The sequence below is a fragment of the Dermacentor albipictus genome, chromosome 1 (genome assembly GCF_038994185.2).
Source record: "Dermacentor albipictus isolate Rhodes 1998 colony chromosome 1, USDA_Dalb.pri_finalv2, whole genome shotgun sequence".
NCBI lineage: Eukaryota > Metazoa > Arthropoda > Arachnida > Ixodida > Ixodidae > Dermacentor > Dermacentor albipictus.
In genome coordinates this window covers 297,882,055-297,902,587 of record NC_091821.1, presented here as the reverse complement: position 1 = coordinate 297,902,587, position 20,533 = coordinate 297,882,055, and the positions used below count along the sequence as shown (strand labels likewise).

At 46.7% G+C, this 20,533-nt stretch overlaps 2 protein-coding genes across 5 annotated transcripts in view; one reads left to right on the top strand and one right to left on the bottom strand.

The window, feature by feature from the left end:
- The window catches only part of LOC139054469 (golgin-45), a 117,760-nt gene extending 113,633 nt beyond the window's left edge, over positions 1 to 4,127 (bottom strand). Inside the window, exon 1 of one of the 2 annotated variants that reach the window (XM_070531466.1) lies at positions 3,903 to 4,127. In XM_070531466.1, coding sequence (XP_070387567.1) covers positions 3,903 to 3,925 — 23 coding nt within the window. In that variant the 5' untranslated portion in view covers positions 3,926 to 4,127. The remainder of the gene's footprint in view (positions 1 to 3,902) is intronic. The other variant, XM_070531467.1, reaches the window with a different exon arrangement.
- A 563-nt stretch (positions 4,128 to 4,690) lies between these two features.
- Positions 4,691 to 20,533, top strand: part of Mo25 (calcium binding protein Mo25) — a 185,572-nt gene continuing 169,729 nt past the window's right edge. For 2 of the 3 annotated variants that reach the window (XM_070531465.1, XM_070531464.1), the window contains exon 1: positions 4,691 to 4,851. The gene's annotated coding sequence lies outside the window, so the exon portion shown is untranslated. The remainder of the gene's footprint in view (positions 4,852 to 20,533) is intronic. The other variant, XM_070531463.1, reaches the window with a different exon arrangement.

Sequence of the window (20,533 nt, the reverse complement as noted above, 5' to 3'; positions counted from 1 at the left end):
GCATTTCAGGGCTCTCCAGGTCCCCTTGCGGAATGGGCTCTAAAATCTCCTCTTTACCAAGTTGCGGTGAGGAGGCATCGAGCAAATAAGGGTGTGTGGGGGAGTGGGAGTTAAGCTTGTTAGTCATGAACTTTTCCAGAAAGTGCAGGCACTTGTCAACCTCAAAGTCAGTTGCAGTGGCTTTATCTCTACGCTTGTTTGTGTGTGAGCCAGCTGTAGGCTGAAGAAATTGAACATATCTCCAGAATTTCTTGCGTGCCTCTCTGCCTGCTGCCTTGAGTTCATTTAGGAACTTTTCATTGATCTCCCTCATCTTGAGTTGTACGAGCTGGGCCATTTGTTTCATTTTTCCCTGGTAATCGTTCCAAGAGTCAGAGATTTTCAGTGGGCCAGACCCTTCACGAATGGCCAGCTTGTGTTGACTGCACAGCTGTTTTCTTGCCTTTAAAGCTGTTGCAACCTCTATATTTCACCAACCCTTACATTTTCTGCTTCCATTTCCCATTGAGATCTGCAGGCAGGCTTGAAATCTCACAATGGCAGCCTGCCCAGGGAGGGAACCCAGGGTTGCCATGCTGCATGACAGCTGTATGACTTCTTTGTTTCCAATACTTCACGTTTTTTGCTTTGACTATGATATGCCCCGGTTGTTGTTCATTTTTGTTCTGCTTTGTTTAGTGTTCTGTTGTATAGCTTATCTACCTTATCCTTTGTATTTTGTTGAATATTGTTGCTTTTTTATTTTTGTGTAACTCGCAATGTATTTATGTCTGGAAAAGAAAGTGTTCATGCCCGTCTGCTAGGCTCTCGGCTGAGAGCGGCAGTATTGTAAAATAAAATAATAAAATAATTACATTTTCCACTGGTTGCATTGCATTCAGTGGCATACAGGATTGCGATACTGGGTCTGGGTCGCGTGCCGTGCCTTGTGAATTCTTCGAGGTAGGGTGGTGCTGGCCCTGGTTCTGCCACGATTCGGTGAGTCTCCTTCCAGGGGTGTTGTGGTCACGTTTACGCTTGTTTGCTTTCATCTTCAGTTCTAAAAAAGGGTGAACTAGTTCACCCACCCTTGCCGCGGCAATGTGCTGTCACAGCAAGAAAATGGATGTCATTGAGCGCTAGACTACCTTCTGCTTCCACCTTATCTCTCAAGTTGAGAAATTTCGTTTTCGGCATTGTGCTCAGCTTCTTCAGCTGAGCACAATGAGTGCTGGAGTGCTGCTCAAGCCTGTTTCTCTGTTCCTCTATTATGTCCCTCTGTCAGTGAGCACTTAACCAGGCCTTTCACACACTGTAGCACCTCTTGGTGAATGGTTTGCAATGAAGCATCTGGTTGGGCACCTTTGCTCCTGCCATTCAGTCCCCCATGAAATGGCACTAGTCGCCTGCAGTCATCGACGTTCTCCGCTGTCACAGTATCGTTGTAGCAGACACTGTGCCGAAGAGACTGTTGCTCCCTTCTTGAAGCGGGTTTTCACATTTACCTCGCCCTTCATTAAGTGTCTAGTGCTTTGGCAAAGTGCAGTGCAGTCTCATCACCACAGATGAGGATTTCTCTGTGGATGATGTGAAGCTTCTGTGACTTACGCTCCTTATAAGGATTCGTCTTGTTTATGGTGGCGTTACCTTAGAACTTGTTTTTGTGGCCATGTGCTGCATTCTGGGAGGTGCTCAGAGTTGAGACAGATTAAAGACAGTGCTATCTGTTGCAGGCTTCCTTTGCTTTAATTGCGTTTGAACAAGAAAAGAAGCAGGTGGTATAGTTGGCTCACATACATCTTTAATGCACACAGACCTGCTAGTAGACAACTAAGTTGCTGTGGCACATTAGCTAAATGTAGTAATGCACAAAATTTTGTCCGCCATCACAACTGCAATTCAAATTCGAGTCCCTGCAGCTTAGGATGCTAACCACTGTGCTATCGTGCAATCCTTGCGCCTGGTAATTTGTGTAAGGTATAGCGCTCCACACACACACTCCGAAAGTGGTGGTGTCTGCATTTCAAAGGTCACAACAGGCAATCCTGTAGCAGACAATAATGCATGCACTGCAAAAAAGTTCTTCTTGAGGCAGCAAATGTCTGCTGCCGTCATAGTTGGGAGGAACCATTGAAAACTGCTTATGTTCAACGAAACCCACAAGATGGAGGCACAAGTTAAGCATCATCAAAAAGAGAGTTGCTTTGTACTCATCAGAGCACAGAAATATAGGACGCTTTTATATAATTAAGAATGTATAAAAACTCTAAACACATTTTTAAATTTCTTTTTAGTTGTATTAGGTTTAACCGAACATTGGGAAAACCAAACATCTCATTAGCACTGTTCGCACACAGCTTCCTAATCTTGGTAAAATTTGTAGCATGTCCTTTGTGTTGGAAATTCATCATCACCCTAGGTAAAGGTGACAACAGGACAAAGACCTCCAATTGAAGACCCTAAGCAAGCGTATTGTGGGCACACTCACTCCATGCTATGTGAATGCATCCACCTAGTGAGTGCCACTCCACAGTGCACAAAGGGACGCCGTGGCTGCAACTGTCCGACTGAGAAGGGAGATCCCCAACAAATGCATTGACTCAAGACACGGTCACAAGCCCTCACAGGGACTGACCGAGTATGCACAGTCGCTGTGCTAGGTCCATTCTGCTTGATAAATCAGTGGGGCACCCCATGTTCTGCAGAACTCAGACTGATAAGCTCTGGGAGGCAGAAGCACAAGTTTCACCGGAAAGTGCACTAGCCAGGCTCCCAAAAACTGAGCTTCGCTGTCATGGGCTGAGGCCCTGCTCCCCAACCTGACCTGCCAAACTGCTACAGGCCAATCACAATATGCTCTGCAACCCCAATAACAAGCTTTACGTATTACGTATCATGTTGCCCATCCTAATGACCATATCTTGTAACACAGGGAAGCCACCATTTAGGGCACCAATAGAGAGTAACATTTCTTTTCCGCTCCTGCACTGCTTAGTTCCCGAGGAAATCTGCAAACAACGGGAGCCTCAGCCCAGGCTTTGGCAATGTTGGCCTCGTGCTTCTCTTTAATCTATGTGTAGGAGAAAAATGTGTGTAACCTTAGAAAGTAGCACAGGTGTGGCTGCACCCACTGTATAAAGTACAGCAATTACATCAGGTCCAGGTGTTCACAACGGTATTGCCTACCATGCCTATTTACATGGCCTCTTTAACAGCACACAATGCCCAGGCTGTGAGGTTTCTTGTTAATTCTTTTTTTTTTCGCGTCATAATTATAAAAATCACTTTTTTGTCAGGATAAAATCCATATTATAAAAGGTTCTTACATTTCCTTATCACCCCACAGTTCCTAAAGCAGAGGGTTTGACGAAAGGTTGTCTAGTCGTCATGGCAAAAGTGAAAAAACACAGAGCGCAGCAAAGGGTACTGTGGTGACTTGTGACAGTACAAACTTGCGTCAAATGCGTTTCTCAGCAACACTAACAAAATGGTCACTTATGAAGCACCCGCGTACTCATTTGTGGATACTCAAATGATCTCTTTAATGAAGCCTTCGTTTTGTAAAGGTCAGCTTGAATGCCCGGGAAACACAAAGTCCATGGAAAGAATGTAGGCGATTCCATCATTGTTCCACGCATACGGTGCAGCTACCGTGTCCAGAAATCGGGCTTGATGCATATGCCATCGACACAGCGTAGACTGCAGCTAACGTTAGCGACATATGGTAGGATATCACAAGACGAGTTATGAAGCCCAAGCAACTGCCATCAATGAACTGGTTCAGCGCTAAACGCTCTTGTCGCCTCAATTCTCATTGTTTGAGCTCGTGGCACTAAACTGTCATCCTTGACAAAATGACAAGCGTATAGCACAAGAACGTCATTAACCATGCACAGCCTACTCGCTCTCTGGACTCTACGCACCTGACTCCGACATCCAGGATCATCCAGGATTTCAACAGTTGCAAGCCTTTGTTAGCACGCCTCTAAGGCTGCTTCACTTTATATTTATTACATTCACTTTGTGCTCGTTTGCAAAAATTGTTGCCTTCCTTACAATGGCCTACTTCTTTTTCCGGGCATGCTGTATACGTCTGCTCTAAAGCAATGCCTCCTTTACTAGATGCCTGCCGCGTCGCTAGTCTTCCCATTGGAGCGGAGGTTCCCGTAGTTCAGGGTAGTCGCTGAGAGACGGCGCTCACAGCCGACCCACTTCCTGTTGCGGAGGAAATGACGATTACTAGGCTGGCGCGCGCTCGACCAATCGCTTGACGAGAGATTGTGGGTCCTGCCTCCGGGATCGCAACAGACGCCGCTAAAATCTCGGAGGCTGGGCTACATGATTTAGGTTTTCAGCGGCCACCGCAGCTAGCGCTCGCAGCCGACCCGGGTTAACCCGGGCGGGGAAGAGTAAAGAGGAGAGGGGCAGGAACCAGCTTCTCGGGTCACGCCATAGAGTTATGGGTCACGCGGCAGGCATCTAGTAAAGGAGGCATTGTCTAAAGTTAAAGGGTACGCCGCAGCGCCGTAGCTAAGATGACTAAGCGGCTAGCTTGATTAAAGCCAAAAAAAGCTAAAATACGTTCAAATAAAATAAAACTAGTATTTTTAAACTTAATTTTAGTGCATATTGTTGTACATTTTAGTACTTTGAGATGTTTATTTGTGTTAATTCAACACTTCGGCTAGATGTTGCGACGTCTATGTCGTTGTGTCGTTGCTGTTTACGTCAGTCGCGGTCATGATGGTCTGGTACTGGACTCCTTCGGCAACGGTGTGTAGTGGTATTTCAGAACGGCCGTGATTTATTTCGGTGCTACTGATACCACAGTGCTTGTTACCATCTGTCAAACGGTCACTCTTGATTGCAAAGGTGAGACACTTATTACTCACTGGTGCCTCCTTAGACGGGTAAAGGTCCCGCCTCACAACCTTCCCCGATGTCTTTCAAAGACTTTCTGTTGGTAAATACGCTTAGGCTTAGTATGTGCAGGAACCACAGGGAACTAGGCCTCAAGTGCACGCTCGAATCACGCCTAACAAAAGTACCAATGTCATTTTGTCGTGACCGGAGTTTGCAAAAGCGTCGCGCGGCTGCTGTCCCGAGCGGCTCCTGCACAGAGCTATTGTGTCCGGAATGCTGCAGCGGATCAGAACCGTCGGGAGGCCGCTCGACGGAGATAGGCCTTTCGGAAATCCGTCTCGTCTGCTACGAGCCGTTTCAGGGGCCATTCACGCGTTTCGTGCTGTGTGACGACGAAATTGGCCCGGCCTCAGGTCTTGTGCCTTTGCGGGGGGGAGGCTTTACGTTAACTTAGCATTATTTTTTTGACGCGCATCACAAGCCTCGCCTCTCAAACGGCAAAAGAAAAAAAACTTTACATCTGGACATCGCAGTTACTCGCTGTTTTCCACTGGTGTCAGTGCTGTACAGTCGCCCAAATCTTTAACTGGTGTGCGGGAGCGGCGACTTTTCCGGGCGTCAGCGCCGTATGACGCGGCGAGGCTGGAAACAGCCTAGTAGACGATGGGCCCAGCTGAGCGCGCTTTGTCCGCATGCGCTTAGCCTCAGACTGTTTCCAGCCTCGCCCCGTCAAACGGCGCTGACGCACGGAAAAGTCGCCGCTCCCGCACACCAGTTAAAGATTTGGGCGACTGTACATGCTTTAGTAAAGGATCTTGAATAGAATGGAGGCGTTTACGTGGAACGCGAGCCTCTATAAGCACAGGCTGATCGTTGAGCCAATATATATATATATATATATATATATATATATATATATATATATATATATATATATATATATATATATATATATATATATCTGCATGGATTCGCTTCGTCATGAGATAGAGGACGTTTAACGAGTGCCTCAAAAAACGTGCAAAAGACAGCTCTAAGTAAAAAATGCTCGATGACAACCATTATGCTACCAGATATTTATGTACATATACGTTAAAGTGCCTAGACAACAGGAGGGAAGATTTACAAACATAACTGACTCATCAGTGACTACTATGGAAGCTTAAAAAGAAATTAAACGACGACTTGCACAGGCTTTGGCCTTCTGAAGAACCAGTTGTACTCCCCATTTCATACCTTTGGCCTTTTTTATGATGAAGCATTGCTCGAATAGGAGTACAATCCATTTTCTGTGATGCCTTGCTGAGTGGCATGTGTGCTTCCACGTTTAAGCATCCCTTTAAAGTGAGTCTTTCTTTGCCCCTTCGTTCGATTTTCCCACTGCTGCTGCTGCGGCTGTCTTGCACTCGGCGTCGGGGGTGGTCCAGAGCGTATAGCGTATATATACATGGAAGGAGCGCGGCAGAGAAGAAAGGAGATATGAGAAAATTGTTTAGGCCTTTGCACCGCGTCACATATGCACAATGCCCCCTGGAACTCCCTCAGCGTCGCCACATTAGCCTCATGACGGCTGTAACTATCCTTGACCCCCCCTGCAAAAGCATTGCAGAAGCTGCTACCCTTACCTTTCCACTAACGTGGAAGTCCAGAGGGAGGCTAGATAGAATGGGAGAGGGGACAGAGAATTGGCAGAACTGCCGCACTTGAACCAAGAGAATACTAGCCTTGCCACTCTCACAGTTGTAGGGGGAGGGGGGTGTAGGGAAGAACTGATGAGAGAAGGCAAGGAAACAATACTACGGTATGCTTCTGCTATTTATTAAAAATAAACACCATGCAAATATGTCAAATGGACAACTCATGCAGGCATGCAGAAGCAGAGCTGCATTGAAGCACACCTGCAGAGGCTAGGGGACGTACTACGGAAGTAGTAGGGCACACGTCAAAGCAACATTTCTTTGCCCGCCGTGATAGCTTTGTACGTATGTCATTGCTCAAGTTCATGGATTTAATCCTCACCGCGGCAACCACATTTCAATGGTGCTGAAATCAAAACGCTCATGCACTTAGATTTAGGGACACATTAAATAATGCCACAGTATCAAAATTAATGTGGAGTGTGCACTACGCAAACAGCAGTGATGCACGCAAGGTAGCGTCAACATCAGTTCACCACTTGTGTTGGACTAGACGGTGAAGAAATTAAACATTCACTGTCAATATCACCACTAATTATTGCTAATAGAGGCAAGTAGCAATGATAGCTTTGCCTACATTGATACCCACAGTGTGTGGGATCCGCATAATTTTTTATTTCTTCTGTTTATCACAAACTTGCTATCCATAGTGCAAGATCATGCTGTGGTCGTGTGAAAAGGGCAGTGCAAGTAAACTGATACCCAGAAGTATGCTAAAACAGACGAGTACGGGTGTTGTAGCAATTGCATAGGTGTTAAGCATCCTGAGCCCTAGGAAATAATTCATTTGTCAACAGGTGTGCCTTCACATGTGTTGAATGATTCTTATGTTAAAATGTATTTTCGCGGGCAAATGAAATTCGCGAAGCATGTGCCTGAAGCATAACTGAAGGTACAGTGCACGCTGTCAGCCAGTCATCCTTGTCCATATGCACACACACGCACACGAGGTTTTCACGCAGTGTGTGGAGGTGGCTCTTTCTACTGCAATAATATAGCGTATAACAAGCACTGTACTTCGTTCAATACCCGCCGTGGTTGCTCAGTGGCTATGGTGTTGGGCTGCTGAGCACAAGGTCGCGGGATGGAATCCCGGCCACAGCGGCCGCATTTTGATGTGGGCGAAATGTGAAAACACCTGTGTGCTTAGATTTAGGTGCACGTTAAAGAACCCCAGGTGGTCGAAATTTCCGGAGTCCTCCACTACGGCGTGCCTCATAATCGGAAAGTGGTTTTGGCAGGTAAAACCCCATATTTTAATTTTTACTTCGTTCAATGCTTGTTCCCTCGCGACGCCAGCACTTGCCGCTCTAACGATACTGGCAATGTAGAAATGCCGCTGCAGCAGGCTGGGTGAGGCATAAAGCATGAAACAGTATTGGGGGCATGGACTTACGGAGTCGCCATCCGACGGAAGTGCTTCCCTTGCGTAATATGAGGGATCACGTGGCAAGCTCCTCATAGGTTTGACCTACGGCGCTTAGTAAAAACACCGTGCACCAGCCCTCCTGGACATTTCTGTAAGTACTCTCAAAATGGGGGAAGTTTCTTACTTTCGAAATAATAATCTTGGGCAAACTGAAAGCACAGAATCGTTTACAGAAGCTATCTCTTTGCCGAATACGTACAGTGAACGCCACTGCGCGCAATCGCTGCGATGGAGTCTCCCGAACCGGCTTCTTGCGTGAAAGGTTGGCACACGGTAAGAGCAAACAATGCGAAATATGTTCTTACAGTGGGCTGTCTGGATTACCAAATAGAGCATAACAGAATGAACCCTGAATGCAGCGATCGCACGGCTTCACAGTGACCGACTGGGCATCTGCATGCATGTCCGCGCAGAATATTTCGCTTTCGCTGCGAGTGCGTTGTCGCACCGTGCCGTGAGCTTTAGGCTGCAGAATATGAGCATTTGACAGTACACAAGCGACCATTTTTGAGTGGACGCTATTAAAGCTGTTAAAAATAATTTCGTTATAGAGACTTCGACGCCTACGGCGACTGTGATGTGCCATCGCGACGATTCAATCTTTTTTTTTTTTTCTAAATTCTTGCACGTTTCAATATTATTTCTCAAGTTGCGTCGCACTGAATATTTGCTGGTATTCTGCGGCGTGGGATTTCCCGCTGCGTCTGTATTGTAATCCAATGCATTAATTCATAGCACAAACATGACCACATGCCATGCTTCTTTTAGAGTGCTTCTTGCCGCACCTTTCCATTCCACTGAACATGCCAGTATCTAGCATCAACAAGTTCATAGACCAAACACCAAACTCTTACGAGATTAGCCGGGCAGTGAGCATGGGTGAGCGTTTTCTGCTGCTCACAGAACATGGCAGTCCAGGTGCCGTAGCAGAAATCTTCCTCGCGTCTGTGCTTGCTGCATGCCCAAGCTGTAGCCGATGGCTGTCTGCCGGTTCTAAGGTTCGCGAGCCAAGCTTCACTCAGCTTCTTGTCCTGCAGATACGTGTAAATAAGGCTGACACAAGGCTCTGTTGCGTACGTCTGGCACTGGGGCACCGAACAGTAGCCTACCATGCTGCACGGTTCGAAACGCAGCCACTACCAATTATAGTGCTTTCAAATGTTGTCAAGCAGACACTCAAGGCGGGAAAGCCTCACTACTTAATCAGAACTGCAGCGCAGGTGGGACTTTCGTTTTCAGCTTGCTTCGGCGCTTCTGAAGCAGGCGACGCGGCTGCTGTGCCCACGTGATCCCTCATGCCACGTCACGCCGATGGTGGCACCAGCTTTTCCAGTGGTGGAGCTCGCCCACAATAGTATAGGCAACATTATCACATTAGGTAAAGCAGCGTGAGAACCATATGTGTGTACACTGTACCTTATGCTTCAGGCACGCATTGTCCCCTGGTTTAGTCATGGACAAAATGAATGGATCCCTGCTAGCATGTGCCATCATCACGGCACCTATAGTGAGTGGCAACCTGAAGATTCAGTAGCAAGCACACCGCTGTCCATCTCGAGAGAAATTATTTAGATCCCACTCACGTTCGTTCATTTTCATGTCGTCACAGCAGCGGCAGACTTCAATTGTGGCTTCTCTTGGGAGTTGTGTTTCGGAGTTCAGAGCACAATATAGTTTTGTAGGTGCAGGTTGTACTGAAGTTTGCTGCGAAGTATAAAGCCATGACTTAAAGGGACACTAAAGCGAAACAATAAATCAGTTTAGACTAATGAAGCATTGTTTGAGAACCCTGTGGGCAGTCATTTCAAAAAAATAGTTTATTAGATGAGAAAATGAAGGTCCAAGTCACAGTATTTGAATTTCGCGCCAGTACATCAGCGTGACGTCAGGGATTCCAAAGTATGTTTTTGCATTTGGGCCGCATTGGCTGAGTAAAGGTTCCCGAAACTTGCCATGTTTAATATTTAGTTCCTTTAGAAAACAATGTAGTCAATCTGTACAGTTATATATAATTAGTAGGCCCTAAAAGATGCCATCAAAATCAAAGATGTCACAGCCCCCAGGTGCGGCAACTTAAGTAGGCGTCGCCACCTATATTTCGTTCTTGCGCTTTTTTTGGCTTACCAAACGTCTTATCGTTGCAAGAGTGGTGTTTTTGGTGTTGTAGAGCGGTAATTTACTGATGCAGAAGAAATCATTTTTCACTTTAGTGTCCCTTTAACTAGCATTGATAGCTGTGCGGTGCACATGACTTTGCTATATCAGTATTCGCATTGTTCAATTTTTTTTTTTTTGCTATCACCTCAAGTACTGTGTGAGCTGTTTTTTTTTTTTTTAATAATTGTGACATCTCTTGGGTCCAGCTTGAAATGATCAAGGCCATTGAACTAAACTGCATCTTAGCAAACGGCTGAGTACCAATTCACAGATGGCCAACATATGTTGTGAAGGTAAACAACGGCCTACACTTCAATTGTTGTGAACAGTAGTGCATACCTACCAATCTTTATATTTGTTATAGGGACACCAATAATTTTGTGATTTGTTTGCATCCAGTTTAGAACAAAGCTGATTTCAAAAGGAATATGAGTACAGTCATGTACCAAATTTTTAAGATGTGTTTTTTTGCCTTGTATTTGGCACCTGCTGCACCACCACCCACACAATGGAAACGTATTACAGTGAAGGAATTTCAGCCACCCTTACGTGAACATTTTATAAGCTTGAACATTTCGATTTTTCAGTGCCACAGATTATAGTAGCTGCAACTCCACAGCTTTGGTTGCACTCTGCTGCTGAGTACGAGGTTGTACGTTCAATTCCAAGTCTCATTTCGATTGGGGCAAAATGCAAGTACGCTCATGTGCCTCTTCAGGTTAATTTGAAAACATGCAACATAAAGGCAATGCACTCTAAAAAAGTTTACACCCATTGGGGCTTATCTTGTGTCCAAACAATAATCGTCATCTGCCTTGCTTGCGTTTCCTCTCTTGAAAACTTGGTGCTCACTACTTTCCTGTCGAGAATGCTGTGTCAAGCTGATAACACGCAAGCCGTCCATGACTAGAAAGTACTGGGCTTGCAGTGTTAAGAGAAAATAAATGTGGGCAAAACAGATTACAATTGTTTGGGGACAAAATTCAACCCAAAGGGTGTACACTTTTTTTAGAGTGTAGTACACATCATATTCAGGGGCGTGAAGGGGGGCACCCACGACAAGAGAGTTCCTTCAGGAGGGGGGGTGACTTATGCTTTGTTTTTTAACTGTTTAACTGGCCTAAAGGCCTTCTAACGCATCAGTGCGAATAAGCTATTCCAACATCGCAGTAAGATATAAATTAAACTTTAGCATATTTACACAGCAGTGCTTCTGCTAAGCAGCGCATACATAAAAACAGTATTAAAGGGACCCTGAAACGCTTTTGACGATTTTCTACAAACGTACTGAGTCATTAGAGCAGATCCTTCTGATCATTAATTGACATATCTAAGTGCCCCGCGTAAAGCGTGTAATTTATTATAAGGTTTTAAAAATGCACATAGCTGCCAATCGCAGCACACTGCTCAGCGGAATTTTAAGCCGCCCCTACCCATATGACCGAAATCACCCATACGACGTCAGTGGGGCGAGCTATCCGATTGGCTGACAAAGGCGCGTGATCGATAATTTTTCCAACTTTATGTAAACAAATGATCTTCGTAATAGTTGGAATGTTAGTTAATTTGTTTTTAAGAGAAGAAAATAACATAATGAGAATGCACAAGAATAATTTTTCAGTACACTTAAGCACTTCGGGCACACAGCAAGTGTGGTCTGCTTGTGTTACAACATACTCCATTTTGACGAGAGCTCCGCGGTCAGAGTCGGTCTGTCTTTTCGCGAGCACTATGACTCGACTTTGTTGCCTTGTGAACTGCAAACGTAGCGACTGGCAATATGTCTAGCTGCGACATCGTGTCCCTCTGCAAGGCAGCGTACGAGCGAACTGGCTGCTGCGCATCGGACTGCCGCTATCCGATCGGCACCAGGATTTGCGCGTTTGTAGCAGTCACTTTACACCGGAAGATTACTAACGCAATAGTGTTTCGCGGGTCCGGTATTAGGGCAAACGCAAGCGCAAGGGGACAGAGTCGGGCCGCTTAACTGTGCCATAACGGGATGAGCCATGAGATGAGCAAAAGGGCAAATGTGAATGGTCTGCACGGTGTAGCCACCTGGTGGCACAACGCTCAACCATACACAGTAGCAGCAACGAAATGTATTCTTCTTTGCTGCTGGTGTGTATTTTTCGCAGGAGTGTAATCATCAACACGTTGTTTTTATAAATGTTTAAAATGTTTTACAATTGGTTAGAGCATTATTAGTGCTTTGTTTGGCTGGTTAAGCGCTGCGCCAACCAGTGTATAGACCGTGCAGACCGATCAGGCCCCTCACGTACGTCTACGCTAAAGTTCCTTCATCAGCTTGAGTTTATGCCTCCAGTCATTTGCCGAAATGACCAGCTTGCCTGTGGTTACCGGAACACAAAACACGTTCGGCGCTACGACAGAATGCTCGCAACGCACGCTGCTTCGATAGCTCTCGCTTGGGGTCGACGGCCAAGCGGCTAGCGGAGAGGTCTCGCGCAGGCGGGGGCGGGCTCCAAAACAACCGGAAGTGGACGATGTGACGTCGCATCGTGACGCTAAACCAGTGAAGGGGGAGCTTAGCCTCGCTCGCTCGGCGAACGAGTTGAGAAGGAAAAGCATGGCTAGGGAGGAGGGTAACTTCTAATCGCTTGTAGCTCCATTAATACGTAACGCTTCACTTAAACTGTGGTGCGAATGGTCTACCTAAAGGGAAGCTGAAACACTTTTCGAAAAAAATGAGTTCTCTGCGGCATTCTACAGTTTTGAGTCCCCTGAACACGAATATCACGTTCAAAAAGGGCGGAAACAAGCGCAAGCGGCTGTTTTTTCATGAAAACGCGCACCAGCGCCTCAGGGTATCGCGCGAACGCCGCTGTTGCCCGTGATTAGTCGGAGCCGCTGTGACTTCAATGGCGGCAGTTGCCGGTCGGCGCCGCCGTTTCAGAGCGTAGCACGCTGTTCTGTTCTGGCTTCATAGCTGAGTTGTAAGCATTATGGAACGTTCTGGCTGTCTCGGACAGCTTGTATTTTCGCCGTACATGTTCGAACCGACAGCCGATACGGAAAACGATGGTGGCAACGACGATGTTGAGTGTGCCAAAAGCGAGAGCGATGTGTGCACCTTCTCGCGCATTGGAAATCTTAGCTGTTACGTATGCTTTTTTTTATGTAGCTGCACGTTCCAATGACGGGAGAAAAAATGCGCTAAAGTGTCACTGGGAACTTGCTGCTGGAAGAATGCCGAAGCACTAACTTCTCATTAGATTGTAAACACGGGTACAATTCCGCGATGTCAAGCACCTTGCCGCTGCTTGTCTAAAGTCCCGTGGTTTTCTGAGCGTTGATACACGATCGCGAACATAAGTGCCGCGTTTCAAATCGCGCACATGCAGTGCTGCGAGGTACAGTCATGGAAGTTGCTTATCATACACATCCAGATCGAGATGGCCAGGGGAATTATATGTGCAATATTCAGAATATGGTTCGACAACTTGGCGATTGTGGCTCGATCAAGAATCGGTATGCACGCTCCATGCTAGTGTTGTCATAAAGATATTAGGCAGTTTTAGCACCGCCGTGTGGTAAACATGATAACTGCAACCGTACGTCAAATACTCCATTTATACCTCAGGCCTTATTTATACCTCAGACCTTATGCCTATACTGCATTTCATACCTCAGGTGCAACGCTATGGAAGCTACGCACGAAGTCCGGTTACCAAAATGTATTACTGCGCGCGTTTCTGTCTATGCTTCGCAGCGTGCCAGCGGGCGTTTGCTCACGCGACTATGCACGTCAAGCTGCCGCGACGGGCTGCAGTTAAAGAATGCCGAAAAGAAAATTGATTTAAAAGAACGTGTTAGCAGCCGTATAAGTATACGGATTGTTTCTATGGGTAAATTCTTTTTTTTTCATTCAGAACTGAGCTTATATATGAAATGATTTCTCAAAACTCGGGTTAAGAAACACCGAACTTTTTCTAAGTGCGAATGCAGCCACTGTAAGAAGTATCTCAAGCCTCCACAGCGTTGCACCTGATGTATGAAACGGAGTATAGCAACGCTAGGAACAACGCGTTTCCGCATTTGTCGTAAGGCTATCCGGCTATCGCGGAAATGGTCCGAGCACAGCACAGTTGATTTCGTCGGCACGAACTTCTCTCCTCATTGCACTGCGCTGCAAGCTTCTTGTCCTTCGGGAACCTGTGAAACACCACATCGTCTCGCCCGCGTGTGTTCGCGCAGCCGAATGCTGCACAGAACGAGGGCATGTTGGGCGCCCTTGGCTGTAGGCACTCACGCAGCGCAGAAGGAAAGAACAGTTTACGAAAATCGTAAAACAAACGTGAGCGGCGGCGGCGGCAAATCTCTCGTAGCATCATTCAGTAAAGCGCAGGACAGAAAAAGGCATGCCAGCGCATGCCAGCACGCCGGTCCGGCAGCTCGGTCCCCGCCAGTGACGTCACTCTCGCCGGTTCTCTCCTCTGGCAACCACCTCACCCGGCGCTCTGGGAAGCGATGGGGGCATGTCCGCGGGGGTGATTTAGAAAGCGATTTCCGCCCCTTATATTAACAAAACGAAGAAAAAAGTTTCGGAACCGAAAATTATTAGGTCTGTTCATCCCAATCCCAGCAATTCACGGAAATTGAAAACCGTTTCAGCTTCCCTTTAAGCTGTACCCTACGTGTCTACAAAATTTGTCCGAACCGTTTCAGGGGCCCTTTAAATAAAGAAAAAAACAGGTACCCAGCATCAACAAAATAGCATTAGTTAAACAGATCACAGTATAGCTTCGAAAGAGTAATTTCACAACAGGAGAGAGCTAACACCACTACGAAATTTGAATATCAATTTTTATAAAGATGCACTAGACTACAAAAAAAATAAAAATTGATACACCCTTGTGGCACTGGCTGGTGATTTTAAATGTTAGAAATGGGAAAAAGAATAACAAATAAGTATATTGGAAAATAATAACAAAAAACAAATAGAAGAAAGGAAAGAACTGCAAAAATAGAGTACGGAATAGACAGTCAGTGTCGCATTTGGTCACACAGTACAGCAGGTTTCACAAGCTAGGCCACCGACATGGCTTCGGACAGCACCCTATATGGAGTCTCTTTCAAAGCAATGACAGGGGCAGAGGAGGAGGAGAAAAAACTTTATTTTGCCAAGGAATTTGGGACCTCCCAGGCCCTCTTGGTCCCCGCACAACCTCACTGCACTCAAACGTTCATGTTTAACATGTCCATGACGCTGGCAGCCCAGCTGGCGGCGATCTTCTGCCTTGCCGGGTCCATGGAGCGCAGTGAGATCTCCCAGTCCTCCCAGGTATGGAGGAAGGTTTCATCACAACCACAGATGCCAATGCCTGCGCTGAGACAGTACACGACAAAACACGGCCGGGATTTATTTGATGGTGAAGCAGGTGTTTCAATACCGGTATAGGTATCAGTTCTACGCCCGTGCCACACAATTTTTCCGTGAATGCACCACAGAGATACAATGGGATATCATTTTACTGGTATACTAGTGCAGACGTACATGTCAATCGCTGTGCGCAGCATCAAACGTGTCGACAACATGCTGAGGATCTATCTTATCGGCAAGAGATCACTCGACCACAAGTACGGCTAGGTCGCTCAGTCAGTTATTCGTCATCTTGCTGTGAAAAGTCTTCAATCTTCAGAGGCATGAAAACATGCGCTCGCAAAGTAATGACGACGTTGGTATCGTCATGGGGATACCAGTCACCAATTGACCGACGGTCACCAATTGACGAGATGGTCACCAATTGCAGCAGTGTCCCCATCTTGCACTTTCTTTCGGCTTCAGTGCACTGAAGAAGTTTTCTTATCACCTTCCACTCAACTTCAATGCTTTCAATGCCACCTGCACAGTGCTAGGCAAAAGGCTTGAGTAGGGAGATGTGCATAAAATTCTCCCTCCTGGGGTGGAGGGCGCTGACTCTGCAGAGTGCATCATTATTCTCCGCGAACCGCCTAGTCAGCTCCGCAATCGGGTGATCCAAAACGGGTAGAAAAACTTTGACTCTATATGTTTCCTTTGAATCTAGCGACTATTCTTCAATTGGCCGACCTTCGCTCGATACATACTATTCTAAATGAAGCGGAAGGCACGTCATTCTATGCTTTTCTCTTTGGGACACCCCGTTCTCAGAAATGCTGCAGGTTTGCACCCAGACAGTGTCAAATGTTTTCTGCGAATTTCTCATTTCGGAGAACTCTTCAATGGCTGTGCATGCCTGACTAATATTGCAGTCTCTACTTTGCAATAGGTCCAAAAGAACCTTAAGGTGGCTGAGTACCTTGGTAAAAAAGGCTTAAATGGAAAAGAAACGAGAAGTTCATTTGCTCAAGCAGACCCATAGCTTTGTTGCCCACCTGCTGTTTGTAGCGATAACTTCAGTGAGACATGCAAAGATCGCAGGAAAGCTTTTAATTGCCGCTGTGCAAACCGTTATCTGGCAGGCCCATCATGTATTGCTTAGACACTGCAGCTCTAACACTGGCAAAGACAACATTTTCTGCGTATCTACGTACAGAGAGTGGATTGCAGATCCACTCATGAAAACATAGAGGCATATTCTAAAAGAGAGAAAAAAATCTTTTATCGGTTTTATCACTTTGCAGACATCCACGATGACTAGATTGAGGGGGTGGTTCACGCAGTTGACGTGCACTGCCTGTGGCACTTCCTGCCTGAACAGTGCCTGGATGTCCCTTGAGGTGCTGCTCATGACACTCGCGCCATCATATGTTTGAGCAATGCACAGCTGAGCGTCAATGCCGCAGCTATTCAACGTTTCCCTTATGTAGCCCAGGAGTGACCTTGCAATCAAGTGCTCACCATTGTGGAATCCAAGAAACCGTTCAAAGGCAGTTCCACTAATGTAGTACCTTACTACAACTGATAATTGTTCGTTCTTGCTTAGGTCCTTGGTTTCATCGATCAAATGATGAACGTACTTTGCATTCCCCGTTCCACCATTCAGTTTCTTTCTGACAATATCGTCATATTTGCCAAACAAGTTCAAGAGCTCAAAGAAGTTTCCCTTGGAAAGCTTGTCGCACTCACTGTCCATTTGCACTGACGAGCATAGGCAAGCATCATCAGAAATGGTGCTGTACAGACTCTTCAAGCAGAATCAAAATGGTGCACTTAAAAGGGTTTTCTTGTTCATGGAGCGACTTCAAATGTCTCATTGTTGAAGCAGAAAGCTCCATGGGGATGCATTACTGCTTGGCCCGCTTGTTTGCAGTAAAAAAAGTCGGCAGGGGACCTTTTCTGCGGCATCCTGAGGCAACCTAAAGGTCCTGTGGCTTCTACCACGTTGGAGCCCCTTGCGGTGGCAAGATGGGTTGGCATTTCCTCTCCCCGACATGAGCACAGCTTGCAAAAGAGCAAACGAACTGACTGAAGTGGTTCGTGCCACCGCTACAGTAAACTAGAAGGCTAGAAGGGGTAAAGCAACAAGCGGAATGGCTGCGCCGCATCGCAAACGGTGTCCCCAGGGACGATCGTAGCTGCAGTGCTTTCGTCACTCACTACTGAAACTCCTTTACGTCTCAATACGGTGAAACCTCAGCAGTCATGGAGGCATTACGGAATCAGGGGGTAGATGAGCCATATGTAAAAATATTGGAAGATATCTATAGCGGCTCCACAGCCACCGTAGTCCTCCACAAAGAAAGCAACAAAATCCCAATAAAGAAAGGCGTCAGACAGGGAGATACGATCTCTCCAATGCTATTCACAGCATGTTTGCAGGAGGTATTCACAAACCTGGAGTGGGAAGAATTGGGGATAAAAGTTGATGGAGAATACTTTAGCAACTTGCGATTCGCTGATGATATTGCCTTGCTTAGTAACTCAGGAGACCAATTGCAATGCATGCTCACTGACCTGGAGAGGCAAAGCAGAAGGGTGGGTCTGAAAATTAATCTGCAGAAAACTAAAGCAATGTTTAACAGTCTCGGAAGAGTACAGCAGTTTATGATAGGTAGCGAGGCACCGGAAGTGGTAAGGGAATACATCTACTTAGGGCAGGTAGTGACCACGAATCCGGATCATGAGACTGAAATAACCAGAAGAATAAGAATGGGCTGGGGTGCGTTTGGCAGGCATTCTCAAATCATGAACAGCAGGTTGCCACTATCCCTCAAGAGGAAAGTGCATAACAGCTGTGTGTTACCAGTACTCACATATGGGGCAGAAACCTGGAGGCTTATGAAAAGGGTTCTGCTGAAATTGAGGATGACGCAATGAACTATGGAAAGAAGAATGATGGGTGTAACGTTAAGGGATAAGAAAAGAGCAGATTGGGTGAGGGAACAAACGCGGGTAAATGACATCTTAGTTGAAATCAAGAAAAAGAAATGGGCATGGGCCGGACATGTAATGAGGAGGGAAGATAACCGATGGTCATTAAGGGTTACGGACTGTATTGCAAGGGAAGGGAAGCGTAGCAGGGCGCGGCAGAAAGTTAGGTGGGCGGATGACATTAAGACGTTTGCAGGGACAACATGGCCACAATTAGTACATGCCGGGGTAGTTGGAGAAGTATGGGAGAGGCCTTTGCCCTGCAGTGGTCGTAACTAGACTGATGATGATGATGACGGTGAAGAGCATTTCTTAGACGTTTACCAGAGGCAGCCCGCCCCATTCATCAGTCTCCTGTCAAGAAGTCAACGCAGCTTTGATGCCGACTGTTGACGGGTCAAGAAAAGACCCTCCGGTACCTGAAAATGACAAGCTGAACTAATGGAGGAAAGGGGCCCAAGTTGACAACTACTGAAGAACAGCGCCGACCTTTAACCCTTTCGCTGTCGGACCTTTCTGGCCGTGACGCACCCCCAGTGTCGGCTTGGTTTCAGGGAACGAGCGTAACAGGGAATGAACATAGCAATTTATTTTTGATTATGATTGGTATACAAATAACATAGTCAATGCAATATGCACATTTCAGTGTTCTGCAGCTGTTGCTAGTAAACATCATCATCATCATCAGCCTGACTATAATATCCAGTCAACATCCGAATCTGACGATGCGGAACCCTCTTCCTCGCATGCGACTCCGTCCGAGTCCGAATCCGAGCTCAGCTCGTATTCTGAATCGGCATTCAGCCACCGCGGGACAAAGGTCCCGCGCACTCAGACATCCGAAAGTAACCGCGTGCAGGGAGGATGCGCTTTCAGTCGCCCGCACAACGGAGAGAAATGGGACGTTGCGTGATCAAGAAGACAGAGGGAGATGGAAAAAGGGCTTTACGTTTACTGCTGCAAGTCGGAAGCAAGGGTGCGGCGAGAGAGCGAAAGCAGCAATCGAGTCACCCTTTTCGGAGAGGCAACAGCACGGGCGCCTGAACTTGACGCGCCGTAGCAGGCACACCAACAGAATAAAAATAAAAACCTTAAGACCAGCGGAGATTGCAAAACAACCCTTAAACCTATAACCACAAGCGCGCGACGCATGATCCAGCGAACGCGGAGCCACCGCGCCAGTCAGCAAGGAGAAAGTGGGGAGTGGCAGTCGCACCGTACCCTTCAATACATTGACTAACACAGGTCGGGGCGAATATACGAACTTGTAGAAAGAGTCAACAGATTGCGTGGCCAATCCAGGAGCGCCAGCTTTGCGCTCAGGCGCGAAATTTTGAATGCACGATAGAGAATGTACCGGTGCGTCAGTGACACTGTGGGGGGGGGGGAGCGCGATGACGTACCGGTACGTCCGTGACAGCGAAAGGGTTAATTCATAGGTTGCTATACGGTCACATATTTCATACCATCAGAGGCAGAGTTCAGCAGAACTGCGTAATATTTTAGGCGCGGGATATTGCAACTGATTCAACGTTTAGGATTGGCTGCGTTAGAGTCATCAGATTCACTAGTGTAGTCGCCTAAGAAAGACAAGGGTATAAAAAGTGGAAACCTTTTGTTCAGAGAAACTGATGTGCCCTGATGAGGTGAGACGTTTAATATGCTCCTACATGGAGTGGGTATTTGTACCTGGAGCCAGCGTACATAATGTAAATCCTTTTAAAGTGAAGCTTTCCTTGCCTATTGCTTAGACTCCCAGTGCTGCTGCTGCTGCTGCTGTCTGGCACACCGTGTTGGGAGGTGGTTCAGAGCGTGTGTATACATGACAGGAGCGTGGCATAGAAAAATGACGACGCGAGAAAATCCGTGACCTCCACAAAAACTTTGCAGAAGCTGTACTGCTTATCTTTGTACTAATGTGCAAGACGAGAGGGTAGCTAGATAGAATGGTAGAAAGGAGGGGGAGAGGAAACAGAGATAGGGTAGAACAGATGCATTCGCTAAAGGAGTGGATAACAGCCCTGCCACTCTTCGCTCGCAGTTCCCATTTAACGGGAAGGGAGGAGGGGGACAGGGAAAAAGTGACACGAG